The 26,032-nt window shown below is 54.6% G+C and overlaps 2 protein-coding genes and 2 long non-coding RNA genes across 10 annotated transcripts; 2 read left to right on the top strand and 2 right to left on the bottom strand.

Moving 5' to 3' along the window:
* Positions 1 to 1,497: 1,497 nt before the first annotated feature.
* Positions 1,498 to 13,793, bottom strand: TFR2 (transferrin receptor 2). 5 transcript variants are annotated; one of them, XM_020875832.2, is made up of 19 exons: positions 13,566 to 13,793; positions 12,661 to 12,721; positions 12,199 to 12,451; positions 11,912 to 12,098; positions 9,228 to 9,368; positions 9,030 to 9,141; positions 8,824 to 8,946; positions 8,362 to 8,478; positions 8,093 to 8,232; positions 7,569 to 7,732; positions 6,793 to 6,912; positions 6,277 to 6,359; positions 6,119 to 6,182; positions 5,957 to 6,024; positions 5,797 to 5,873; positions 5,619 to 5,703; positions 5,292 to 5,519; positions 4,785 to 4,925; positions 1,498 to 2,257 (listed from the first exon to the last, which is right to left on the bottom strand). In XM_020875832.2, exons 2-19 carry the CDS (start codon positions 12,691 to 12,693, stop codon positions 1,982 to 1,984), a joined length of 2,412 nt encoding a protein of 803 aa, XP_020731491.2. In that variant the 5' UTR covers positions 12,694 to 12,721; positions 13,566 to 13,793; the 3' UTR covers positions 1,498 to 1,981. The 5 variants fall into 5 exon arrangements, with proteins under 5 accessions (XP_020731491.2, XP_020731488.2, XP_020731519.2 ...); XM_020875829.2 differs by having other exon boundaries at positions 13,570 to 13,793; XM_020875860.2 differs by lacking the exon at positions 12,661 to 12,721.
* LOC139032717 (uncharacterized) lies at positions 4,538 to 11,637 on the top strand. Of its 2 annotated transcripts, none has more exons than XR_011485294.1 (3): positions 4,538 to 4,723; positions 10,051 to 10,184; positions 10,789 to 10,996. It is a non-coding gene; the product is annotated as an uncharacterized lncRNA (long non-coding RNA). The 2 variants fall into 2 exon arrangements; XR_011485293.1 differs by lacking the exon at positions 10,789 to 10,996 and adding an exon at positions 11,284 to 11,637 and having other exon boundaries at positions 4,543 to 4,723.
* Positions 13,794 to 13,967: 174 nt separating the features above from the next.
* On the top strand, positions 13,968 to 15,511 carry LOC139032716 (uncharacterized). Its single transcript, XR_011485292.1, has 2 exons — positions 13,968 to 14,098; positions 15,291 to 15,511. It is a non-coding gene; the product is annotated as an uncharacterized lncRNA (long non-coding RNA).
* Positions 14,283 to 23,789, bottom strand: ACTL6B (actin like 6B). Of its 2 annotated transcripts, XM_020875879.2 has the most exons (14): positions 23,661 to 23,789; positions 23,140 to 23,216; positions 22,797 to 22,962; positions 22,396 to 22,496; positions 19,472 to 19,569; positions 18,732 to 18,826; positions 18,560 to 18,666; positions 17,788 to 17,877; positions 17,561 to 17,622; positions 17,332 to 17,446; positions 17,143 to 17,223; positions 16,963 to 17,058; positions 16,683 to 16,769; positions 14,283 to 14,463 (listed from the first exon to the last, which is right to left on the bottom strand). In XM_020875879.2, exons 1-14 carry the CDS (start codon positions 23,683 to 23,685, stop codon positions 14,383 to 14,385), a joined length of 1,281 nt encoding a protein of 426 aa, XP_020731538.1. In that variant the 5' UTR covers positions 23,686 to 23,789; the 3' UTR covers positions 14,283 to 14,382. The 2 variants fall into 2 exon arrangements, with proteins under 2 accessions (XP_020731538.1, XP_070316413.1); XM_070460312.1 differs by lacking the exon at positions 23,140 to 23,216 and having other exon boundaries at positions 23,661 to 23,741.
* Between the last annotated feature and the right edge of the window lie 2,243 nt (positions 23,790 to 26,032).

Below are 26,032 nucleotides of genomic sequence, written 5' to 3'. Positions count from 1 at the left end.
ATGATTAAAGCTAAAATGGTGCCGGCAGCACCGGGAATTTCCTGCCCTCCTGCAGCTTCCACCTCACTGTTCAACAGGGGACCCTGGAGCGGAGAGAGGCCCCAGGCTGGGCCACTCTAGGCTGTGTAGCCATGGCAGTCTCCCAAGGCTGGGCGCCAAAGGGGCCACCGTGCTGGGGAGTTAGTGCTCTGCGGTCTCTATCTTGACATTTTTAATGATTGCATCTCTGAACTTAAGTTTTGGAAGTGCAGTCCGATGAGGCAATGGAGCCTATGCTGGGGGTCCTGCCACCCCTGATGGATTCTCACCTGTCCCCACCCAATCACAGTTGTCACCCTCCACTCCCAGCAGGGACTGGGTGCCAGCACAGGTCTGGGTTTGGCTCTGGTTAGGGCACGTGGGCTGTCTGTAGCAAGTTGTGGGGCAGAACTCTGTGTGCCTGTGGGGATCTGCCCAGAGTATTTTCTTGTCTGAGTGATCTGGACATTAAATAACAAATGAAGAACCACAATGACAGAGTGAGAGGCTGTGGAAGGAAGAAAAAAGCTTTGCTTTTGATTTTCAAACAAGAATCTCCACACTTTTTTTTTTCACACTTTCATTTTGTATCAGCCCTTGTAAATTATGTAACCATCCCTGGTTTCAGGATAAGGTACAGGGCCAGTCAGTCTCCTAACTGGTGGTGGTCTTGGGTTCAGTTCAGTTCATTTCAGTCGCTCCGTCGTGTCCGACTCTTTGTGACCCCATGAACCACAGCACACCAGGCCTCCCTGTCCATCACCAACTCCCGGAGTTTACCCAAACTCATGTCCATTGAGTTGGTGATGCCATCCAACCATCTCATCCTCTGTCGTCCCCTTCTCCTCCTGCCCTCAATCTTTTCCAGCATCAGGGTCTTTTCAAATGAGTCAGCTCTTTGCATCAGGTGGTCAAAGTACTGGAGTTTCAGCTTCAACATCAGCCCTTCCAATGAACACCCAGGACTGATCTCCTTTAGGATGAACTGGTTGGATCTCCTTGCAGTCCAAGGGACTCTCTAGTCTTCTCCAACACCACAGTTCAAAAGCATCAATTCTTCGGTGTTCAGTTTTCTTTATAGTCCAACTCTCACGTCCATACATGACATGGAAAAATCATAGCCTTGACTAGATGGACCTTTGTTGGCAAAGTAATGTTTCTGCTTTTTAATATGCTGTCTAGGTTGGTCATAACTTTCCTTCCAAGGAGTAAGTGTCTTTTGATTTCATGGCTGCAATCACCATCTGCAGTGATTCTGGAGCCCCCCAAAATTAAGTCAGCCACTGTTTCCCCATCTATTTGCCATGCAGTGATGGGACCAGAGACCCTCCTATGTCCTCAGGAAGCTTCTTTAGTTCCTTAGAAGGAGCTCTTTCCCCCGTGTAGACAGCATTCCAAGGTGCATCCTCTTTGGGTCCTTCTGCCCAACCCTTCCCTAGGTCTCCAGGGTGAGGTGAGAGTGAGTAAGCCACATAAAAGTGCTGTAAGCAACAGAGGCCACAGGTGGTTTATTAAGGTTCAAACCCCAGCCCCTCCCACTACAGGCCACATGTTGACCATAAGGTTATGGCCCCAGCAGCCTTTCCCAAGGATGGCCAGGTCCCAGGGCTTAGGAAACCTTCCATAGTGGTCTCTAGCTGTTAGGGGGACCGCGGCTACTGAAGAGGAAGGGGCTGTGATTGAGGGGGCAGATGCTGCTCTCTGACTGGCTGACAGTATGACCATCCCATTATGGAAGGCACTGCTCACCTACTACCACCCTGGGTCTGGGATGCAGGGTTGTCTGCGCCGGCGTCATCGCTGGGCCCCTGAGAGTTACGGTAAGGACTAATAAATTAGTCAGCAATGGGAGGTGGTGCACAGGCATCTCTGTCACCCAGAAAGCGCTCAAGAGAGACCAACAGCTCTCGCCAGGGGATTAGGGGCATGTTCCCAACCCCCGCCCATGACCCCGCCATGGGCCTCAAAAGTTGTTATCGATGTTCCAGACGTCCCCGCTCAGCGCGTTGGCTGCCCCCTGCAGCGTCCAGGTAAGCAGGGCCAGTTGGCGCCGGAAGCGGCTCTCCTGGAAGCCCAGGCCCCTTGCCACCTGGGAGGAGGTGGCCCCGGGGCCGCCGGCGCGCAGTAGCCGCACGTGGTCCAGAAGCGCGCGGAGCGTGTGGTCTCCGCGACCCAGGAAGATGTGACGGAACGGGGACTCGGCCGGCGACACGTACTGGGACAGGAAGTAGAACTCCACCTGCGCCGAGAAGGGGACCAGGTGGAAGTCCGAACCGCAGTTCCACACCCACCTTGGGACCTCATGCACGCTGAGTCAATACAGTTGAGCAGCCTCTTTAAGGCCCACCTTCTTTTGGCTACCCAATCAGGAAAGGCCGGAATGTGACGTCACCAGTAGTCAGGTAGGATGCGCTCTCCCACCGAGTTTCGGACTGGATCCCTTTCTTTCTCCCTTGAGCCTCCAACCCTGCATCTAGGACTCCCAGTCTTCCTTCCTCTTCCATTCACTTCTCTGCCCAAAGCCTCAAAGAACTGTCTATCGTCCTGCTGTTCCTCACCTCTCCACACCCCGGTCATTCCTGCATCCCTCCGTGAATGTCCACAGCTCCGAGTCAAAGGTCAAGGGGACAGGCCAGCCCTTAGAAAGTGCCTGACCCTGGGTCCTCACCCTCTTGACTCATATGTTGTTCAACCTTCCTGTGGTGGCCTCGCTCCTAGCCCAGTTCTCCCACCTTTCTGCCAGCGGCTCTGATTCCTTCTCCTCCCACCTGTGGGCAGGCCCAAGTTTCGACCTTCACTTTCCTGCTCTTCTCATGACCTATAATACAGCGGTTTTCACCCCTGGCTGCACATTAGAATCACTTGGGGAAGGTTTTGGGGTTTTGTTGTTGTTGTTGTTTGAGGAGCAGCATCCTGGGATCTTAGGTCCCTGAGCAGGGATCAGATCTGTGCCCCTTGTATTAGGAGCACAGAGTCTTAACCACTGGGCTGCCAAGGAAGCCTCCAGCCTGTCCATTTTTCCTTCCAAATGTCTCACTTCAGGTGGTATTTGCCACCCCCACCAAAAGCTCAGCTGCTACTAACTTCATTCCCTCTTCAAGCCATTACAATCTGGTCAAGACCTTCCTAAAATTCCACTTTGCTTACATCACCTGCCTGCTTAAAAACCTTCCAGATTTCCTTGATGCCCCAGACCCCCCAAACCCAAACCCCAAAGTTGATCCCTAACCCACTCCCCTCCTCTCCTTCACTGGACTTCTATTCTGGCTCTGCTGGTCCACAGCCTGCCCCCAAGGAAAGCCAGACCTGTCTCACTGCCATGCCCTTATACTTGGTCTCTCCACCCTGAAACATGCTTTTTTGGCACCAACCCAAGTTCTGTGTGTTCTTCAAGACTTATATTATAGTCTAAAGCAGGGGTCAGCAGACTTTTCTCCTTCTTGCAAAAAGCCAGACAGTAACTATTTTAGGCTCTGCAGGCCATACTGTTTCTGTTGCAGCTACTCAACTTTGCTGCTGTAGCACAGAAGCAACCACACACAATAGGAAAACCAGTGAGCATGGCTGTGTTGCAATAAAACCTCATTCACGAAAACAGGTGGCAGACCAAATTTGGCCTGCTGGCTGTAGTTTACCAACCCCTGGTTTAGAGCCACGAAGTTCTCTGGGTCTGGCTCAGCCCTGTTGTGGGTTCTGAAGCCCTACCTCTTATTTTTCTTTTCTTTTTTAGCTCTACATCTTTTACTCTCCAGCTCTGAGTGTGAATCGTTTCTCATGGCCTAATCGTGTCCAGATGGCCTTTATCTCTTGGGGGACACACGGCAACTTCAGGGGGAGGAGGTGTCTTTTTGTGTCTCTAGAGCCTGGCACAGTGGGGGTTAGAGCAAGATCTGTGAATGAGAATAAACCAAGTCCAACCCAAGAGAAAGGAGCCAGGACAAAAGAGCAAGAGGGGTGGCTTTGTCAACAGAAAGACAGTACGACAGAAAAAGGAAGGGGGAGAGAAAGAACAAGACCTTGCAAAGGCCAGACACAGCATCCCCAAACTGCGCATGCATGTGGGGTTCCCTGTTCACCCCACACTCACTGAGGATGGCCCTGCTTAGCATTTTGCTCTAGAGACTTTCCCCCACACCCACAGCCCCTACGCACTCAATTCTAGAGGTCAAAGGGTTGCAGAGTTGAGTTCTTGGGGTAAGGAAATGGAAGAGGAGGAGTTGGAATTGGAGATGGGGTGCAGGTTGCAGAGTATTCAAAGCAAGCGGGATTGGCAAGGGAATAATAATCTTGTATAACTTTCACATGACACCTCCTCCAGGCAGCCTTTCTGGGGTTCATCCATCTCATCAGAAGGAAGAGGGCTCTCTATGCTCTGAATTTAAGCTTTTTGCACCTCCCGAACCATAATCCTGCACCTCTTAGACTGTGGACCACCGTGGACGTGCTTGTGGGCAGGGGGTGGGTCGGCAGTGGAAAACCGGCGGAGGCGCGATTCGTCTTAGTTCTGCAATTGCGGTAGCCAGGCAACTGTAGCCAAGGGGCTGGCGCGCCCTGTCTCATCACTTTGCCGGCCCGCCTCAGTGGTGGCTCCAGCCTGGCGGGCCTGTGAGCAAAGCACTGCGCGAGTAGGGCTGGCAGCGCCGGGACGACAGAGACCCGTGAAAGCGAAGGGGAGGAGGGCAGCGCGCAGCAGCCAGGTCTGGAGGTGGGACACCAGGCCGCCGGAAGAGGGCGGGGCGGCGCAGACGGGCTAGGCGGGGCCTCACCCGCATGATGCGCACGTTGTACATGCGCATCAGCCGTTCGTCGCTCTCCTCCGAGCTGTAGATCTCCTTCCGCAGCTTTTCGGCCGCACGGATGTAGTCCCCCCGCGCCGAGTACACCCACTGGAGGGTCAGCCCGCGGGCCTGAGGGCGGAAGCACAGGCTGAGACCGGCGGCAGGGTCCAGGACCCCGGCCTAGGGTGGTGGGGGTCCAGGTGCTGGGGGGATGGGCCTGGGACCCTGGGACTGGCAAGGGTAGGGTGGGGGGTATAGGGGGACAGAATGCAGGGAGCGGAAGGGAGGGAAGCCCTGTGCTGTCGGGCGGGTGCCAGTGGGGTCCTAGGGCCTTAGTGACTGGGGCGGGTGTAAAGGGGCCAGATTGGCAGAGGGCCCCTAGACCAAGGGGGAGAGGGGGCAGACCCCCCTGGCCCCGGTGGCATTTTCACAGGATGTGGCGCGTCGCTCCCCATACCACACCAGAAACCCGAAGCGAGGGTTGGCGTCTCAAACCTTGAGGTCCCCAGAGAACTCATTGAGGCTGCCGATGTGCCTGAGGACCACGTCCCCGTAGCGGCCGAAGTCGAGGGGCAGTAGGTGATCGTGGCTGAGCCGGATGAGGAGCTGCCCTGCGAGCTGGGCCACGGCCTGGGCCACGGCGGGCAGGCGGCCCCGCAGTACCCTGTGCAGGTTCTCATAGGTGTCATCCTTTGTGTGCAGGAACGGGTATGCCGGGCCATCCTGCCAGGACAGGGCGGGAAGGGGGGTGCTGGCGCGCGGGCACGACGGTGCGGGCAGGCCCAGGGGCTACCGCTCTGGGACAGGGCCCGGAAGTCTCACCTCCATGAAGGAGAACTCAACGGCAGGAACCCCCGCAAAGGCCGTGAAGGAATAGGCGCTGCTGTCCATGGGCAGCGGCCGGATCCTGGGGAGGGGCAGGAGGGAGCGCAGTGTGGCTTTAGGGTCGCCCACATGTTCCCCCTGCCCCCAGCTGTCTTATGTGCCCGCTGCCACTTACACCTCAGCTTCCCAGCTGTGGTTGGTGACCACCACCTGCTCGTAGAGGGTCTGCCCACTGCGGTTGGGAGAGTCCACCTGGGGGCAGGGTTGAGGGGACACTGGTCAGGCTCTAGCGGCCAGCAGCTTCCCTTCATCCCCTGCTCCTGGCCGGCTCTTGCCTGCTTCAGAATGTTCTCAATGAGGCTGATGAGAAGGGGGCTGGTCTTGGCGTGAAACTTGTCATCCCCTGCAGAGAGGGAGGGATGCCAGGCCTCAGGCTTGGCACCCAGGGGCAGGGTGCACCCAGTGGGGGCCAGGTGGTGGCACTGCCCCCGACTCACCCAGCACTGCGTTGTCCAGGCTCACATAGACCACAGCCTTAAGGTGCAGCACACTAAGGTAGCCCTGTGGGTGAGGGGTATGGAGTGTGAATTCCCCCCTCCTGCCCCCTCCCCACCTCTCCCCATCACCTGACTCCCTGCCCAGGACCCCAGGGTACCTCCAGCCACTCCATGGAGCCCACACTCCCGAAGTCACCACCATCCCAGCTGATGAAGAGAAGACTTCGGCGAGGCTGGAAGCCTGGGGGCAGTAGGGGAGGATGGTGGGGTGGTGGGAGGGGAGGGGGAGGGTGGGCTTGGCTGGGGGGCCAAGTAAATATCCCCACCTCATTGTCTTCCTCGGTCCTGGTCTCCTGGGGTTTCTCCTTCCCTCCCACCAAGCCCCCATCCCAGCCCATCTAACCTGGGTCTGCCCCTGACAGCTGTATCAGTGATGGGGACTGCTTGCATAAGGTTTTTCACTAAGGACTATCAGTACTTTCATTTTTAAGTGAAGAGATGGAGGTGAAGTGACTTGCCTGGGACCAAGCAGCCAGGACGTGGAGGAAGCCAGGTTTGGAGCCCAGGTCTCAGTGGCCACCCTCCAGCCTGTGCTCCTAACTGCCTCTCTGCCCTGTCCTGGCTCAGGCCACACAGCCCCAGCTGCCCGGCCCAGGCCCAGGTCCTGACCTTACCATTGCTCACCATGGAGGAAAAGGTCCGCACCAGCTCCAGCAGTATGGCGGTCCCCACGGCAGACTTGGCCGCTCCTGGGCCCCATGCATCCCTCTGGGCCCCGATGACCACATACTGATCTGGGGGAGGGGTGTTGGGGGCCCACCTGTTACGTGGGCAGAACCCAGAGACTTCTCCCTTGACCTTGGGAGGGTCCCTTTCTCGAGGACCCTCACATCTCCGCAGCCCCAGCCTGCAATCCTGGCTGTCCCTAAAGAGTGCCTCTCCTCCCGTTAGCCCTTCCTGGATTGTCTGCTCCTTCATCGGGGTGCCTGGGGTCATTCTGGACTCCATTATCTCCCTGATCAGCATGTGCCTCTGTTCACCTAGTCCTGATGACAGGACTTCCCACTCACACTCCCACCACCAGCATCCTCATCGGAGCCTCATCACAGGCCTCCATGTGTTGCTCCTCCAGTGCTTTGAGGTACCACGCTCTTCAGCTCAAGAACTCTGATTCCTCACTGTTATCCACATCAAGTTATGTTTGAAAGGCTCGTCTGTTGTAGTCTGACCTCCCTTTCATGCTCTAACATCATCCAACTTAGGCTTGTTCACCCCTGGTGCTAGGGAACTCGCTACTGTGCAGAACTGCCCATTCTATCTCTAGACAGCTTTGAGCATGAGGTCTCAGTGCCCCCCACTCCCACTCAATCCCAGCCCGGGGCCCAACTTGTCAGCCTCTCCCCCGCCTCCCCAGTAGGGTGTGTGTGTGATGCTGGGCAAGCAAGCACACCTGGCTCGGAGCGGCCCTCGATGCAGCCAAAGATGTTACTGATGGGGGTGGAGGCCCTGTGGTTGTTGACCCCCAGGTGCAGGCCTGGCCCAGGGCCCAGGCGATAAGGGGAGACTGGGAGGTGCCCCTGCCATTCCTGGGGGGCCACAGGGCCTTCAAGCTTCCTGGAAAGGGGTGGGACAGAAGTAATTAGTGGCAGAGAGGCCCAGGCTATAGACAAGTCCAAAGCCCCCCTCTTCACTCCTTCTCTCCCTCCCATCCTCTGGCTCCAGCTCTCTGCATCTGTACCCTGGCTGAGGGGCCAGGCTGCCTTGGACAGTTGTGCAGGTTGTATCCTGCTCAAGGGTGCCCAGCAGAGGGTGTGATATGACCTGGAGTTCCACTCACCAAAGGGTCGCTCCTGGCAGGAGGCTGTGCCCACCCAGAAGAGCTGTCTTGTTCTAGCTCACCCAAGACACCTTATGAGCTAGCTGCAGCCTACTTCTCCCTGCCTCCTCCCCTCCCGGTCCCTACATGGTCCTCACCTCAGAAGGAGGAAGGCAATGTCCGCACTGATGGGCTGGGCTGGGATGCTTGGGAGACCTGAGGATTGGACTGGAGGGAACTGGGTCTGATTGAAGGAGGGGAAGCCAGGCGTATAGGGGTCCCCCGTTCCCAGGTGCACCTGTTGGGAGAGGGGTGCCCAAACTGAAACTGGGAGCCAAGCTGCCAGAAGAGCATGTCAGCCTCATCCTAGGCAGGGCACAACAGCCCAGGGACCCCAGGAAGGCACTACAGCTCCCCCAAGACTCACATGTCCATACACAGCCCGGTGGCTGGACAGGCTGAGCTTGTGCGGGCCCTGGGAGAAGTCTGCCGGGTCCGGATATATGAGCACTCCTTGGGCCCCAAAGTCCTGAGCACTGGCCACCTGGGGAAGGCACGAGGCTAAAGGACCCATTCTCCCATAAAAAGCAGGTTAAGAAGGGAAGAAAATGCAAATAAAAGTGGGATGGCAGGGCCTCTGATCTGTAGCTGTGGGCACCCACTGGACCTCACTTTCCCTGCTCCCGCGGTGCCTTGGCAGCCCCCAAGCCCCATATTCCCTCCTGATTCTGTTCCCCTAGCGAGTTTCTTACAGCCCATTTGGTTCTCCCTTTTCTCCCTCTGACAGCCTCCTGGACGCTTCCCATTTGCCGCCATCCGATCCTCGGGTTCCCCAGCAGGCACCCTCCCCGTTCCACGGCCCCAGTTTCCATCCTCCGGGGACCCTCACCTTCTGGGCAAAGTTGATCACTCCCAAGCGCACCAGCAGGAGGCGCCCCGCCGGCTCCACACCCCGAGCCCGCAGGTCCTGCAGGTCCTCCGGCCGCCCGTAGTGGGCGTACACCAGCTTTCCCTGGGGAGAGGAGGATCGGGAGGCCGTGAGGCGCGTCCAGGCAAAGGACGGGCCGCCCCATCCTGGGGACCGGGCAGGCTCACCGTGGCGTTGCCCGTGGCGCTGTAGGGGCAGTAGACGTCGGGGTCCTCCAGTGGCAGCTGCTCCCCGTGCTTCCCGGAGGCATCAACCCAGTGCAGGGTGTTGGGGCGAGCCCTGAGGAGACGGGGTGGTGAGCGCCCCACCGACAGCCCACCCCACCCCCTCCACGCCCCACCCCACCCCCACCTCGCAGCACTCACGGATCTGGGAACTGCAGCCCCACGTAGTGCGTGTCCATCCACACGTGGTCCAGCCTCTGGCGCAAGAGCTCAGCCCTGATGTCCTGAGCCAGGGCTGCCATTCCGGCAGACCCGGCTACCCTTTCCCGAAGACTGGTCTGCCTGTGCAGGGAGAACGGGGATTGAGGTGCTGGAGGAGGCAGGGGCTGGGACGTCTGAGTGCCTGGAAAAGAGGGCTGGAGCAGGGAAAGATGCCAGAGGTGTAGGGTGGCCCTAGCCCTGGGCGGTGAGGGGCTCTTAAATCTCTCCTGCCACAACTACCAGGGTCTCCAGGACTTCCTTCTGCTTACGCCTCAGCTTCTGATGGTCAGAGGCGCTCTCCACCATCCCTGAGGTTCTCCCTGCGGCAGGCCAAATGACCCGCACCACCAATCTATCTACTGTCCCCTCCACATGTACATGCACTGGCCTGCACTTTGCCCCTGGCGTGAAAACACTATTCTTCCAAAGGGCTCTCCAGGCAGAGGTGAGGGTCCTGCACCCCTCTCCTCTTCCAGCTGGGCCTCGCGGGGACACCTTCTACCACAGTTGCTGGTGGAAGCTGGGGTCACTTGTCTTGGAGACCTCACCCTGTCTTCTTCCACAGTCAGCACTTAGCTAGCCAGCCTGCTGTCACCTGAACGCTCCCCGATCGTCCATCTTACCTGTGCCAGGGCCACCTCCACCCCCCACATCCTACATGCGCTGTCACTAAACCAGCTCCACCCATGCTCTTTCCATGGCAAACAAAGTCCTCCCTCCTCAGCATCAGACTGAGTGCCCCTTCTACCTTTCACCTTGGCAGAAACCTGACTGTCCCCTGGGAAGCCACGTCTCCTGCAGGACACTCGAAGGCAGCTCAGGCTCTCATACCACCAGAGGCCAGAGAGGCGCACGCTCCTGGCTCCACTGCGCACATCTCTGACTATCTCTCCACAGGTGAAACTCTCTTCCTTCGAAGCCCGTGCCATCCAGCAACCCCATCCCTTGTCCCTCCTTACGGCTCTTATCTTCTAGCCAATTGGTCACTTATCCACTGTCAGTGAGGACCCTGGCATCTGGCCAGCCACTTCCCCGGCCACATCCTGAGCCTTGTCCCCACAAGTCCATCTTTGGAATATTGATCTGATTTACTGAACACCTGCTAAGTGCCAGGCAGAGCGGTTGGTGCTGGAGACTCCAGGATAAATAGGACACAGAATCTCATTCTCCGACCGGAGCTTGTCAGTTTGAAACTCACTCCCTTAGCATCACCATACCTGTTCTTTGACCCCATCGGGCACTCCACACTGTCTGATTTCTCCATATCTATCAGTTCTTCCCCGGCTTCCCTCCTTCCCCATCCAGCCTAGAGGCATACATCACCTATTGCCTGCTCCCTCTCACTGCCTCCCTCTTGCCTCCCTGCCCTTTGATGGCATCCACAGTGCCACACCCCACCCCTAGACCTGTCAAACCATCCACTTACTCAGGCTGTACCCAGACTACCAAGTGTTGCTCAAGAAAAAAAAAAAAAAGTCCATGCATTTTGCTGATGCCATAGATTTAAGATCTTCAAGCAAAATGGATCCAGCAATGTATCAACAAATACATCTTGATCAAGTTTATGTTGATCTCATGAAGATAAAGAAATCTAATAATACAAATGACTACATAAACATTAGAGAAGAAAAATCATGTGATCATTGCAATACATTCTGGAAAAATGTTTGAAAAAAATTTTGATTCTTGTTCCTCTTTTCTGATCATTAAAAAAAAAGTCTCAGTAAGCTAGGAATAGAAGGATACTTCCTTAATTCACTTTTAAAAAGCTGACTGGGGGGATTCCCTGGTGGTCCAGTGGTTGAGACTCTGCTTTCACTGCTGAGGGCCCGGGTTCAACCCCTCAGTTCCCCTTAGTCAGGGAACTAAGAGCCCTTAAGCCAGTGCGCCGTGGACACAGTGACAAAGTATTAGAAAAACATTCCCATGAAAGTTAGGAAATAGGCAAGGATATGTATTATCATCATTACCTAAATTCATATCTTCTCCAATGCAGTAAGAAGAGAAAAAGACCTAAAAGATATATGCATTTGAAGAGGAGCTATGCATCTCTCACTAAATATAGATTATATGATCTTCAACTTGGAAAACCCAGGAGAATCCACTGAAAAAATGATTCCTGACATCTTCTCTGGACCTACCAGGCGGCAGCTCCTTCCCAGTAGGAAAAGTTGACCTCAGCAGGACAAGAGGAACACTGGCCTTCTCCTGCTGGGATGGCATCCCACAGATTGAGAGACAGTCTCTGCCCACAAATGCATTTGCTTCTTTTTCTGGTTCCCTAAACCCCTATTTCTCTGAGCCCCCAGAGCTCCCCACTGCCACAGGTCAAAACCTAAGTGTGTCCTCAGTGTGTGGTTCAAGAATTTCCTGGGTCTGTCCCACCTCATAGGTGGCAGCTGGACCCCCTGCGCTTATTCAGTCAGCTCCCTCGGCTCCTAAATATACCCTCTGTAGTCTCATTTCTGGAAGTCCCCCCCCCACCCCCCAATGCCTGCCATCCTTCCCAGGACCACTGAACAGAGAGGTCAGGGCAGCAAGTGGAAGGACTCAAGGTCCTGGGTGAGGAGGACTCGAGCGGATGATGGTTTTTGAGGGCCAGAACAGGACAAGCTGATCCTCACCTGATGGTATCTTCCAGATGCCCCTCCCCCAGGAACCGCAGGAACATGGCCTGGAGGTCACTCCAGTACAATGTGCCCTGGTGAGAGTCTGGGCTCAGCTCATCATTCAGGTCCTCGCTGACCACCATGACGTCATCCCCGCATGCCTGGCACGACCCCCGGAAGGCCACGTAGCCCAGGAGGAAGGCTGGTGGGTGGCAAGATGGAGATTCTCCTTGTGCCCTTCCCTGGACCCCAGACATCGCCCCAAGCCCAGACCCTCCAGTGGGAGTGGGGGTGACTCTCACCCCCAGTGAAGATCAGGAGGGCTGTCAGGACCAGGTAGGGGGCCGCTCTTCGTCCTGCCGCTTCCCAGAGTCCAGGGTTTTGCCTAGCTGGTCGAGAGCCCAGGGGCTCAGGGCCTCTCAGCTCCATGGGGAAGAAGTGGGCGGGCGGTTCAGCCCCCTCCTCCCCGTCTTCCTCCTCCTCCTCCAGGCGTCCCTGCTGGGTGCCCTCCACACGCTTGTAGATGGTCTGAGAGGGTCCTGGGGACAACCTTTGCTGTGGGGGGCGTGGTGTGCATGAGATGGGGAAGGGGAGGGATCTGGCAATAATAGTGACTCTGGGGTGCCATGAACACAAGGCAGGGAAGAGGGTCCTGAAAGGCAGGCTGGAGGGGAGAGTTAGAGATGGGAATGGGAGGAGTTGGGGAAGGGGCTGGAGGACCTGGAGAGAAGGCCTAAGGATCTCCCAACCGCGCCCGGTCTTACCGCTCTTCGGAGTAGACCCCCAAGCCGCTCCATGCTCGTGCCCTCTCCTGAGCCCTGCAGGCTGTCCCCCACCCCAGTGATAAACCGTTTGTGGGAGCCCCAAGAGGCCCCTTATCGGTCCTGGCAGGCAGCCTGAGCCCAGGCCCTTCACCTCGCCCCCCTCGCAGGGTGGGGTAACAGTCCTGGTTTTAGTCCAGCCTTCCAGACATGGCCCCCCGGCCTAGGCTAGAGGACGGACCAGGGGCTCTGTCCTCCCCCGCCAATCCTTCCACAGTTCCACTCCTGCCCCCTTCTTGCAAAACAATCAATTTTTTGACCTTGGGGCAGACTTTGGCCTTTAGTTCCCATCAGGGCTGGGGGAGGGAGGCTGCCGGCCAGGGAGGGTGGAGATATGGATGACCCTTCCCCCCTCCTGCTTCTTCCCCTCCCAGTGTCCTAGGGGACTCCGTCCTAAGCTCCTTACCACGAACACCTCTGCCCCTTCCTCACTGGCCTCACAGGCTCCCCAATACCCACGCCCTGAACACATGAGCTATTCTCCCTGTTTGGACTCAGGGGATCCCCAGCTGAAGGGGCTACAGGAGTGTGACCTGGGGTTTGGTCTGTCCCACTGTCTGTCTGAAAGGGGGGCCTAGGCTCCTGCCAGCTGCTGGGGAGGTGGGTGCATGGGTAGGAGCACATGGTCAGGCAGGACCTGAGAGTGTTCCAGGATGGGGGTCCTGCCTGGAGTCGGGAATCGATGCCCCATCAGGCATCGGTGGAAGGAGTCCTGACCGAGACGTGGGCAAAGCTGGGTGACGTTGGACAACTCATGGTCCTCTTTGGTGGCCAAAGGACTTGGACCATCTTTTTGGAGCCTGCGGGCCTCAGAACACACATCACAGACACAAACTGCAAAATTTTACCTACAATTCCAGGCCGAGAGCGCAGGTCCCCAAGCCACGCGGAGGAACCCAGCACAACGAGTTCTGGAAGAGGGCTCAAGGAGCCGGTGTCCGGGTCTCCCTGGGAAACCTCGGTTCCTACCCAAGCTGGGAGGGAAGTTCTGAGCTGCTGCTGGGGCGAACCAGTGCCCCAGTCCCTGCCCTACACTTGTCACCACCTAGCGCCCCGGGAAAAGACAGCGCTGACCGGCTCACCTGAGCTGTGTGTCCGGCGGAGTTTTAAGTGCGGCCTAGCCGGGCGCCAGAGGCCCCGCCCAGCCAGGCCCCGCCCCTTCCCCGCCCCCGGGGCTGCCCCCCGGCTCCGTCCCGCCCCGGCTGCCTCCTCCCCCAACTCGCCTTCCCTCTGCCGCCTTATTGAGCGTCTCTAAGCGGTACTCGCTTCGTGATCCTCCCTGGATTGCGGCCCCTCTGAAACCCGAGGCATCCGGGATCCCGCGGCTCTGCCCTCGCCCGCAGACTTTGCCCCGGTGTCCACCGTGTAATTCCGAATGGATGTAGGTGTGGCCCTCCCCTCTCTTCCCTCCAGACTCCTGCCCCACTGCCCACCCCCAAAGAGGCCAAACTTTTTTTTTTTTCTCTTAAAACATGTTTACTCCATTTAACCCAGAAACTTCACAATCAAGAGGCTAAGTGGGGAGGGGAACAAAAGGCGGGCGGGGAGGAGGGGGGGGCTATCGATCCTGCGCTTGCAGAGCCGAGGTGGGGGAAACCGTCTCCTTCCGTTCGCTCTCCCTCCCCCACCGCTGCGGGCGGGCCTGTGGGTGGGGAGGGGGCGCCCTCAGGGGCATTTCCGCTCCACGCACTGCTTCCCGCCCTCCTCATATTCCTGCTTGGAGATCCACATTTGCTGGAAAGTGCCCTGGGTGGGGGCGACATCAGCGGTCAGGGAGGCCCAGGATGGAGGGAGACCAGGTTCCCCACACTCCACCCGTGGAGGTTCGGAATCCTCCCCCTCCCAAGCCCACATTCCTCCCGCAACCACCAACTTGCCCCATCTCCCTGCCCCCTCCTTTGTATTCAGAGGGCGGGTACCCGCTTCATACCGTTCAATCAACGACGCATTCATTGAGCATTTACTGAGCACCTGTCTGCTCGGAGCCCAGGGCAGTTCGAGCTGGGAGGTGGACCTGCCAGTCGCAGGCCAGCGAACCGGCGCTCCAACACTCCATATCCCCTCTCCACCAGATACTCTGTCACTCCATCGGGCCTTACATGCCAAGTCTCTCCCTCCTTCCCAAGAAAAATCTTTCCTCCACCCTCCTCACCACCTAACATCAAGATGGGGATGATGTCTTTACTCTGGCACCCCACCCCCACCCCCTGTTGAAATACACCCCTTGAGGTCCTCCAGCCCTGGCACTTCAGACTGTACCATCTCTATGATTAGTTGCATCTGCCTGAAAGTTAGTGTGTGTGTCCCTGTTTCTGGACACACCTTCCTGGACCACGTCGCCTCTCCCTTGGCTTCTGCTTACTGTGCCAAATCCCCACCCTTCCCACCATCTCCAGTTTCCAATGCACATCTCCATGCTGAGTTCCCGACCCAAATTCTCAACTGTCTTTCGGACACCTGGTCCTCAGTGTCTCCTGTTGACCTCACACAGTCAACATGTCCATGACTGCTGTCACCATCTTTGCCCAGCCCTGCCTCAAACCTGCTTCTTTGGTCTTTCTCGCCTTCTACAGTTGCCCTGTCCAAATCCAGTGGCCCCTTGCCACGTGGAACACTTGAAATGGAGCTATCGAGCACTTGAAATGCAGCTAGTCCAAGATGAAATGTGCTCTCGGTGTCAAATCTGCACTGGATATTGAAGACTAAATCCAGAGGATATAAAACATCTCAAATTTTATATTGATGACATATTGAAATGATAATACTTTCAATAAGTAAGTGTGTTAGTTGCTCAGTCGTGCCCGACTCCTTGTGAACCCATGGACTACAGCCCACCAGGCTCCTCTGTCCATGAGATTTTCCAGGCAAGTATACTGGAGTGGGTCGCCATTTCCATCTCCAGGGGATCTTCCCAACCCAGGGATCAAACCTTGGTCTCCCGCAGGGCAGGCGGATTCTTTACCGTCTGCACCACCAGGGAAGCCCAGGTGAGCTTCCTCAACTCTGACCCCACAGCATCTACCCGCTGCCTGTGGCCTTGCCTGACTCTCCTCTGGGGCCACACACCCTCTCTCCTGCTTGGCCTCCTAAGTTCTCACTCTCCCATCTCAGCTTGAAGGCTCCTTAGAGGCCCTTCCTGACCCCTGAATGAGATCAGGTCTTCCTTTGAAGGAACACCCCACACTTGGTGGTGACCTCCTGTTTGATGGTCTTGGCTTCCAGACTGTCCCCACGCACGAGGCAGGGCCTAGGTTGGGCTGTCTGTCCAGGTGCGCAGGAGGCTTGCTAGGACTTCTCCCAACCCTGAGTTGTCTTCAGGGCGTCAGTCTTCTGTCACTCTGACCCTTGCTTCTGTCCCTTTGGGGGCACCTCCTCTAGCCAATATCCTCCTTGTCCTGTCATGTCCCTGCTGTCCCCCTCTGTGTGGCTGACACCTGTCAGATACAGTTTGCATCTTTACCTCTCTGCTCAATGTCCTGCCCCGGCCCCAGCAGCTGCTCCAGACTCAATTCCCCACCCACCGCTGCAGAACCACCCTGACTGCTGCCTTCGGTTTGTTCTTTGCTCACCACGTTATGCCCACTGCTACCCATTCCGTGACGCTAAGACAATAGAAAGAGCCTCCTGTCAAAGTCCCCTTGAATTCAGCTCATACTCCCATCCCCAAAGACTCATGTTTGGACATAACCTTCCCAAACATGGCTGTGGCCATGAACATCACCTTGCCCCAAACCTCTAGGGGCTCACCCTGGCACACAGACCACCACAATCTCATCCCAGCCAACCAGTCCGGCTTCCTGTCCTCCACTCCCTGCTTTGTGTCCTGAGATTGCATTCACCTTTCTGGGAGCACTGACTGCCCTTTCATAAACAATGAGTGAATGAGGCAGCAGGCAAGGCGGTGGGGGCGATCTGGATCTACTGTTCCCCACATACAGCACTTGACCAGGGCCCTCCCCTCTCACCAGTGAGGCCAGGATGGAGCCCCCGATCCAGGGGCTGAACTTGCGCTCCATGGTGCTGTTGCTGGCGATGAGCTTCAGTCTCATGCTCTATGGAGAAAGAAGGGCTGGGGGAAGCAGACACCTGGTTCTGGGAAGTAGGAAGGGACAGGGCTCGGAGTGGGGAGGCCATAGCGGGAAGGCGCTGCTTTGGTGGCCGAAATACTGGCTCCGTGAGTGGGAAGGAGGAAGGACTTGGTGTTGAGGGGCTGGCCCAGGGCCCTGGCTGGGGGCGGGCTCCTACCGGTGGTGTCTTCTGGGAAAGCTCTCGATTGAGCCTGTCAGTGAAGCCCTGCAGGAGCGTGTTCCCGCCGGTGACGATGACACTGCCATAGAGGCCCTGAGAGCAAGGGAGGAAGAGTGACCGGGCCCACGCCGCCACTTCTCCTGGACCCCTCCACCCGGATGCAGGCTTGGGCCTCACCGGACGAATGTCAATGTCGCACATGCCGATGCTGGTGGTCACCACGTGGCCCACCCCTAACATGGTGTTCCCCGACAGGCCCTGTGGAGAAAGGTGACTGGGCTTTGGGCCCCCTGTCCCCTCTCCCCAGCCCCCTGCCATCCTTAGCTGCCCCCAGCCCCGGGATCCAGGGACTGCAGCCAGCCCTACCTTGACATTGGAGGGATCAAACAGGCCCTCGGGAATGCGGAGCCGCTCTGCACCGTAGTCTGTGTTGTAGCCGTTGGGCATCTCGTAGTGCACTGTAGGCATCTGTGCAGCCACCCTGCCCGGGAAGGAGTGAGATTCCGCTTGGGGTGCTCCTGAAGCACCAGGGGACCCCCGAGTCCCAGGCCTGCCCCTTTCCCACCCCCTCCCCCCAGCCGTGGGCCCCACTCACTGCTCATCGTAGGGAGAGTCTGAGACCTGCAGCACGGAGGCCTGGAAGTCCTGGATCACCTCCTGAGAGCCCAGGGACGTGGTGAGGGCTGGGCTCCCTTCTCAGGCCCCACCCCCACCCCACCTGCAGGGCTTCCGTCCCTCCAGCTGCTCATGGTGGGGGAGGGTGGTGAGGGAGGGAACAGGAGCTGGAGGGGCGGTTTCCAGGGACCCTCTCCAGTGCCTCACATTGCACATGTAGTTATGCCAGGACTTGGAAACCTGGGGTAACTTCTCCTTCTTCTTCCAGTTTGGGGGTGCACCCTCCCGTACGGGCTCCTGTAGGGGCACAGTCTGCGATCACCCTTCGCATCCCACACTGATCCAACCTGCCCTGTCCACACCTGCCTCCCCAGCACTCGCCAGCTCTGCGGCTAATGGGCACCAGGTTCTCTGTTCTGTTGCCCAGAAAAGGTGTTTCTCCCTCTTCCCTATTAGAGGAGAGAGAATGGGGAGAGCCCACCCCATGGATGCTGTGCATGCAGTGGGTACAGATGATCTAAAAGGCCTCGGTCAGATAATTTGGAGAAGGCTTGGTCGAGGGCTTGGAGAATCCAGTAGGAGGCCAGACCTTACGGAAACAGCCTTTTATTGAGCCATGTTCCACGTGGGGATCCCTTGCATGCAGGGTCTCATTTAATACTCGCAGCAGCCCTACATGCAGTTTTTCCACTTTGCAGAGGAGGAAACTGAGGTTCAGGAGCTTCAGTCTCATGCTCTATTTCACACAGTTCTTCTGTGGCAGAAGCAGACCTTGAACCTTGGTCTATTGGACCCCAGAACCTACTACACTGGCCCTCATACACACATCCTTCTAGCAGTTGGCTATGGGACCTTGGCCATGTCCCTCAACCTGCCCGGATTTCTGATGCCTCAATTGCAAACTGAGGACCCAGGATCCTCTTGGGGCCAGGCTGCTCCCCGCCCTGATATCTGATAGGTCAGGGGGCAGAGGCTCCACCTTGGCTGCGATCATGTAAGGTGGGATGATGTCAATGGCCATTTCCTGGAAGAGCTCTCGGCACTGCATGGAGATGAAGTCCCCTGCCAGGGGTGACTTGACAATGCCTGGAAAGGAGGGGGTGTCATTGCCTGGTCCCTCAAGGTGCCCCCGACCCCTATCGAGGCCCCACCTTGCTGCAGAACGTAGCCGTCATGCACTGGAATGGCCGTCGTGTGGGTGGCCCCACTGTCCAGCACCAGACCTGTGGAGCGTCCATTTGCAAAGCTGGCATGGGAGGGGTAGGTCAAAGAGCCAGCAGTAGTGAACAAGGAGGCTGGAAGCTGATCTGGCCTACTCTACTCTCCTAGGTCCAGCCCAATCCCAGTCTGTGAATATCTCCTGGCTTGTGACCCATTTGCTAGAGAAAGGAAACTGAGACCCTTTGCCACTTTTTTCTTGTCTGAATCACACTTTCTTCCTCCATTCCTTCCTTCTGAATATCCAGCCTCTCTTTTTAGTCTTAGTTCTATGTCCTATGGGATCCCTGAAATTAGGGTCTATATAGCCCCAGTGCCTGGCACAGGGTACAATGCAAAATTGATCCTTTTAGAAAAATAAATGGGAAGGGAACATCTCAGTGTCATATACCCTTCCCTTCTTTCTCCAGCCCCAGCCCCTGTTGTTTACTTGTCCCAACTCTCCATGCTCAGCCTGATCCAAGGACTAGGAAAGGACCACTGGTCTGGCCACCCTAAGATACAAAGCACTCAGGTCCCAAGGGCTCTTTGCACTAATGGGGCTTGGGGGTGGGGGGTGTCTGCCCATCCAGGATATTTATCTCCATAGAATGAGGCCCAGCCTCCATCTCAATGCACCACAAACTCCACCCTGACTCTCCATTCTCACAGAGCAGCTTAACCCAGAGGATACGCAGTAAGCACAGCTGTCTTGCATAAGAAGAAAGCAGGAATGTTGTACTGCTCAAACATCAGCTCTGTCAGCTTTTCCCGTTTGGCCCGTGTGTTCCACTGGGGAGAAAGTGCAAGAGGCGAAGTTTCAGGAAATGAAAGGCACCAATCTATGTACACACCTTCCACATACACAGACCTGTTTTGCACTGAGGACAGAGGTCAGGTCCCCTGACCCTCATAGGTCTTTAGAATGTTGAAACTATAAAGAATTTGAAATATCACAATTAAAACCCAACTGAAGAAAATAAAACTCAGAGAAGGAAGTTGGCCAAGATCACACAGAAAGCTCTTGGTAGAGCTAGGTCTAGAGTCACTGTCTGTTGACTCCTAGCCCAGTGCTTTCTATTGTGCAATACACACTTCAGGCCAACACCCTCCCCCTGCCCCCCACAAGACCCCAGTACATCCCTCTTTCCCACTGTAATCGTCTCAGAGATAAGAAAGCTGGAAAAGAACATATTTCTGGGTAAAAATGTTGGATTGAATACAAACATTTACTTTTACTCTCTCCCAGGCTACGCAGGTAGTCGTGTTTGACTCTTTGTGACCCCATGGATTGTAGCCTACAAGTCTCTTCCGTTCATGGGATTTTCCAGGCAAGAATACTGGGGTGGGTTGCCATTTCCTTCTTTAGGAGAATCTTCCTGACCCAGGGATCAAACCTGCAACTCTTAAGTCTCCTGCATTGGTAATATAGTCTCCTGCATTACCAATAGTGCCACCTGGGAAGCCCTTATTCCCTCCCAAGATCCCAGCAAAATTATAACAAAGGGAGAATTTTAAAAAAAGAAAACTATAAACCCACAAAAGCCAACAGGCACATAAAAAGATGCTCAACATTTTTGGCCATTAGGGAAATGCAAATCAAAAGCACAATGAAGGACTTCCCTCATGGTCCAGTGGCTAAGACTCTGCACTCCCAATGCAGGGTACCAGGGTTCAATCCCTGGTCAGGGAACTAGATTCCACATGCCACAACTAAAGATCCCACATGTTGTAACATGTGCTACAACTAAGACCTGACACAACCAAACAGATAAATATTTTTTAAAGATAAATAAAAAGTAACATTCATGGGACAGGAAAGAGCTCCTGGAAAATAAAAATAGAGGAGCAGAAATTAAAAGCTTTATAGAAGAGTTGAAAAATAAATTGAGGGAATATCTTTGAAATAAGAGGAAAGAGATACATAAAATATAAAAGATGAAAACATTAGAAGAAGACCAGTTTTGGAGGAACAAAATCCAAATAATGGGATTTCTTAAGAAAGAACAGAGAAAATTGAAAGAAATAAATCAACAAATAAGTAATTAAATTTTTAATTGAATTAAAAGACATAAGTTTCCAAATTAAAGAGACAGATTGAGTGTCCAAAGCCATGAACAAAAATAAACCAATATAATATTGTGAAACTGTAAAACACTGAGGACAAAGTGAAAATTTTATAAACTCTCAGAAACAAAAATAAGTTACATCAAAGGATCAGGAAGTAAATGACCTTGACTTTCTTGATGGCAACAGTAGATGTTGGAAGACATTGAAGAAGTGCCTTCAAGATTTCATAAAAAGGGATTTCCCTGGTCATCCAGTGGCTAAGACTCTGCATTCCCAATGCAGGGGGCCTGGATTCAATCTCTGGTAAATGCATGCCACAATTAAAGATCCTGCATGCCACGACAAAGACTGATGATTCCATGTGGCACAACTAAGACCTAGCACAGCCAATTAAATAATTTTTTAATAAAAAAGTTCCAAAGAAAAATTATTTCCAACCTGGAGCATTATACCTAGCTAAACTACATATACAAGGTTAGACATGAAAAGTCTCAAAAATGTTACTTCTTATGTCCTTTCTAAAGCAATTACTGGAAGATGTGCTCCATGAAAACAAGGGAGAAAATCAAGAAAAGAGTCATGATCCACAGGAAACAGGACTTCTAATACAGGAGAGAGGTGCAGTGTTTCCTTAAGATGAAGGTGAAGGGAGACGTCAGGATTATAGCTACATCTTCTGCCTAGAAGCTAACTAGTCTAAAACAGAGCAGGTCAGTAGGCTTCTGGAGAGATTTCTTGAAGATGAAATTGATGAAACACCTAAAGCAATTAATGTCTTCAGGAAAGATAAAGATAACTGATAAATAATTTCAGGTCACATTATTAAGTAGATAGAAAATGAAGAAAAACAGAAACACAGAAAATTTTCAGTGCTAGAGAAAACAACTAATTGCACGAGAGGAAAATAAACCATAGTTTATTGCCTGTCTCAGCATACAGGCTGATTAGCTTACATAATAATAAGAGTATAAACACTGAATCTTCAAAACAAACAAACAAACCCTAAACTGCAACTGTACTCCAAGTAAGAAAAAATGTGTGTGGTGTGGGTTGGGGAGAAAACAGAGCTAAGTGCTCATTTTCTATAGTGGGAAATCCATAGAGAATACCTAGAGCTAAAAAAATTCACAATCAGCAATTTATGATATTTAGAGATATAAAAGGTAATGGTAAAAAAAATTAAAAAGCTAAAAAAGAGAAAAGCAATTGTTTCTGGGAAAGGGACAATAGAAGGAGGAGGCTATGCATGGCAGTTTATTTAAAAAAATTGATTCTGTATAGGTGTATATAACATTGACCAAAAATTTCAGTTAAAAGGTCACACGGGGACTTGGGGGGTGGGGCAGTGTATAAGGATGACTGGGGGAAAGGTAAGTGGAGAGAGCAGGAGAAGAGAAGGAGACATGGAGACTAACCCAGGGAGGAAGGAAAGTGGTTGAACCTGACGGAGTTGGAAGGAAAGTTTGAAAAGTAAAGAGGAGTGATTAATGGCTTGAGGAGAGGTGAATGGCCTGCCTGGCTGCAGAAGGGGCTGGACTATGCACTTACCGGGGCCTCTGACATGAGCACTGGGTGCAGGTTTGGCTCAGACTTGACATGCTTGCTGTAGGTGTGATCCAGGATTGCACGGAAGCACTCCCAGTCCTCAACTGGGGCCAGGACACCAGTAGAGAGATGAGGGTGGGCAGGCAAGGGTCCAGAAACAGGAAGGAAGGAGGAAAGCCAAGTCCAGGGGAGGGGAAGTGAGACAAGGTCCAGGAGATATCCCCCCTTTCCCGGGAATCTGGTGGCCCCTTGTGAGAAACCAGGCAGCTTTGGAAAGTAGTGAGGGCATCCCTGGGACTTGGGCAGCTGCAAGGAATATTCTGTGAATGTGGGGTCCTGTGCCCCGGGTTGTGGGGTGTGGGTTCTGGGTCTGCGTCAGGAGCCGGTAGGTGGGGGTCCCATACTCATGCCATTCTTGAGGGGAGACATGACTTCCGCTCCATCTCGAGGCACGTGGAGGGCGTTGGTGTCGATGTGAAAGATTTTCCCTTTCTTCTCTTTCTCCCCCTCCAACTCCAGCCCGCCCCCCTCCTCCGCGGCCAGCAGCCCCACCGTGGTGGGGAAGTCAGCCTGGAGCGGGGCATGGACAGGAGAGAAAGCCATATCTTGCAGGGCCCTCAGCCCACCCTCTGGGTTTACTCCCACATTCCCGCTCAGCAGAGCTTTTCTCTGGGCGCTGAGAGCCCTGGATGACTGGGTAGCCTGGAGGGGAGCCCTAGGATTTGGGCAGGGGGCTGGAAGGCTCACCTTGGGGCAGTCCTCCCCAGCGTACCCAGCGCGGACTGAGAAGGAGCCAATGTCAAAGACCAGCGCCCCCACCTCATCTGTGCGGGAGACAAACTTGTGAGGGGTTATCTCCCAAACTCTCTCTCCATGGATTGCTGCGAGAGGAGATCTGGGCAGAGTCACCTTCAACCCGGAAGGGTCAGGTGGGAGCTCGGCCAGGAGTTCAGAGTCCTGGGAGTGGGAGATCAAGACTCCAAAGTTCCTTTCTGCCCAGTGGCCCTATTCAGGCCACTCTCCTTGCCTGGCTAGGGGCCAGGCGGAGACAGATTGAATGGTGGAGAGGTTGGGCCGGGTACGCGCAAGCATTCCGAGGAGGGTCGAAGGTTGGAGTGATGCAGGACCCAAACCCAGGGCTGGACCCGCTCGAGCGCAGAGGTGACAGGCCCCGGGGTGCCCAGAGCTTGGGTTGCGTGGGCTCGGGGCGCTGGGATTCGGGCGAGGCCGCGCCAGGCTGGAGATCCCAAAGCCCGAGGCTCGCTCACCTCCGCCGTAGACGCCCCCGCTCATAGTGCCCTCTCAGCGCTGCTCGCGGCCCGTGGGCGGCGGCAGGATCAGCACCGAGGCGGCCGGACAGCTCCCGGGATCCCGGGCGGGGCGGGGCGCGGGACAGCCAATCGGGAGGCCAGGGCCCCCGCCCCCAACGGCGCCGTCGATTGGCTGAAAGGCGAGACAATAACCCGGCCGGGGGCCGCTGCTTTAAAGGGCCAGACACCTCAGCCTTGGGTGGCGCGGGGGGGGTGGAGATTGAGGGGAGCGAAGACCTCGAGCCTGGTCCTAAGGGACAGGCTGGAAAAGAGCAGGACTACACAAGAGAGTCCTTGTCCATTCGAAGCCCTGAGGGGTGATTGAAGGGGCCCTTGCTCCCTTACTTTTAAAAATGGGATCTAGGAGAGGGCGCCATACTCTTGGGAGACGTGGCCATTCTCAGGCTCCTTAGCAAGGTTCTGCCATACCCAGGACTGAATGGGAGACAAGGGAAGGGAAGAAGAGAGGGAAAGGTACGGGAGGGGGTGTGTCTCCATTTTCTCCCTGTTTCTTTCCATCCTTGTCTTTCTGATGGCCCCTCTTTTCCTCGTTGGTCCCCGTTGGCCTTATACATACACACATGTACACACGTAGCTCTCAGCTAACATTCACCTCTCTTTCATCTGCTTTTCTCAGGAGTTATTTATCAAGCAAGTAGGTTTTCCCCTAGTAGGCTACTAAGTCCTTCCGGGCTTCCAGTATGAGGCCACCTCCACAGTAGTTTTGATAGAGAAGCGGAAGGAGCACTTCTGACAGCCTGGCTCAGCTGAGACTCTTATGTGAGCATGCCGCAGGTGTGTGTCTGTATGTATGTGTCTGAGAGTGTCAGCATATGTGAGCACATGCATGCGTGTGCTAGTCATTTTCAGTCATGTCCAACTCTTTGTGGCTCCGTGACCGTAGCCCTTTAGGTTCCTCTGTCCATGGGATTCTCCAGGCAAGAATGCTGGAGTGGGTTGCCATTCCCTTCTCCAGGGGATCTTCCGGACCCAGGGATCGAACCTGGGTCTCCTGCATTGCATGCAGATTCTTTACCACCAGAGCTACCAAGGAAGCCCTTGTGCACATGCATATGTGTGTACATATATGCTTATGAATATATGCTTGTGTTGGGAGCACTCCCACCTACTTGTTTAGGGGTGAGTGGAGCACTAAGAGCAGAGATAGCAGAGGAAGAGGATTCTCTGTGATGTCTGAATGCCTCTGAAGTTCTCTGCTTACCAGATACCCACTTTGTAAGGGCTCCACCCTTCCTTAGCCAGAGGACAGATGGTTTGAGCTGGCTCATCTGTTATCCACTGGCGACAGTGGAATTTCACATTCCCAGGGTTGGTTCTGAGTCCGGACCTGGCTCCCCCAACTGGAGGCTTCAGTGGGAGCGGTGAGCTGTAGGAGAGAGCTGACTCAGGAGCTGGGAAACTGAAATAGTCCAGAATGAGCCTAGGGTCAGTCATCTGCCTCTATAAACTGTGGTCTGAACGAACTGGAACAGCCCCTTAACCTCTCAGCGCCTCATTTCTTCATCTTTTAAAATGTTGAGGTGAGAATTAAAGGAAGACACTGGATGAGAAGTGATTCTATTCATGGCCTGCACCTCTCCTTTTGGTTGTCATTGAATGATGCTGCTTCACTTCCCCTTTAAATTCATCTTGTCAATTGCCACTACTCCCTCCCCTATCCCAGTCTGGACCTCAGATTCAGAAACTGTCCCAGTCAAGGGGAAACTTTACTGATCATGGAAATAAGGCCTAGATTTTATTGGGATTTTCCCAGATACAAGAAGGGCTCTATCTTGGGTCACACAGTTCACTGGGGCAGAACCAGGACTAGAACTCACATCTCTCGTCAGCCAGTTGACAGATGATTCTGTGTCCCTCTGCAAGTTTCACTGTCCCCATCTATAGGACAGCTGAAGGTGAGGACTCACTCTGATGCTAGAATCAAGTTCCTGGCTTGATTCACTCCTGACTAAATGCTAGATACAGGACTATTCAGCAAACATTGGGTCTTAAGAAAATCCCTGGGTGTTTTTAGGCTTTAATATTACCATCCACATATTCATAGAAATCTGTAGTCTATCTAGTAAGGTGACTTTCCCTCTCATGGTTGGTACAAAAGCTACAGTGAACTACAGAACTAGACTTATTTCCCAGTCAACTGTGGCCAATTTTCATTTGTCATAGGATCTGACATGATATTCTATTGCATGATGCAAGTGGTTAAGGTAAAGTTTATTAATGTATTTCATCCATCCATTCATTCATTCAACAAACAAACCCTTTATGCCTATAGTGTGCCAGGCATTATGCAAGCTATGGGAATACCAAGG

This window comes from Odocoileus virginianus, chromosome 33 (genome assembly GCF_023699985.2).
Source record: "Odocoileus virginianus isolate 20LAN1187 ecotype Illinois chromosome 33, Ovbor_1.2, whole genome shotgun sequence".
In the NCBI taxonomy this organism is placed as follows: Eukaryota; Metazoa; Chordata; class Mammalia; order Artiodactyla; family Cervidae; genus Odocoileus; species Odocoileus virginianus.
This window is presented reverse-complemented; position numbering and strand designations above follow the sequence as displayed.

Bases quoted from the DNA above. Each gene is read 5' to 3' on its own strand.
- ACTL6B (XM_020875879.2), bottom strand. From the start codon at position 23,685: ATGAGCGGGGGCGTCTACGGCGGAG. The intron at 23,217-23,660 runs GTGAGCGAGCCT...TCTCCCGCACAG, and splicing joins CGGGGGCGTCTACGGCGGAG to ATGAGGTGGGGGCGCTGGTC. The intron at 22,497-22,796 runs GTATGGGACCCC...TCCTGGCCCCAG, and splicing joins TCCCCTCAAGAATGGCATGA to TTGAGGACTGGGAGTGCTTC.
- TFR2 (XM_020875832.2), bottom strand. From the start codon at position 12,693: ATGGAGCGGCTTGGGGGTCTACTCCGAAGAGCG. The intron at 6,913-7,568 runs GTGTGCTTGCTT...CCCCTCCCCCAG, and splicing joins CGAGGGCCGCTCCGAGCCAG to ATCAGTATGTGGTCATCGGG. The intron at 6,360-6,792 runs GTAAGGTCAGGA...TACTGCCCCCAG, and splicing joins TTCCTCCATGGTGAGCAATG to GCTTCCAGCCTCGCCGAAGT.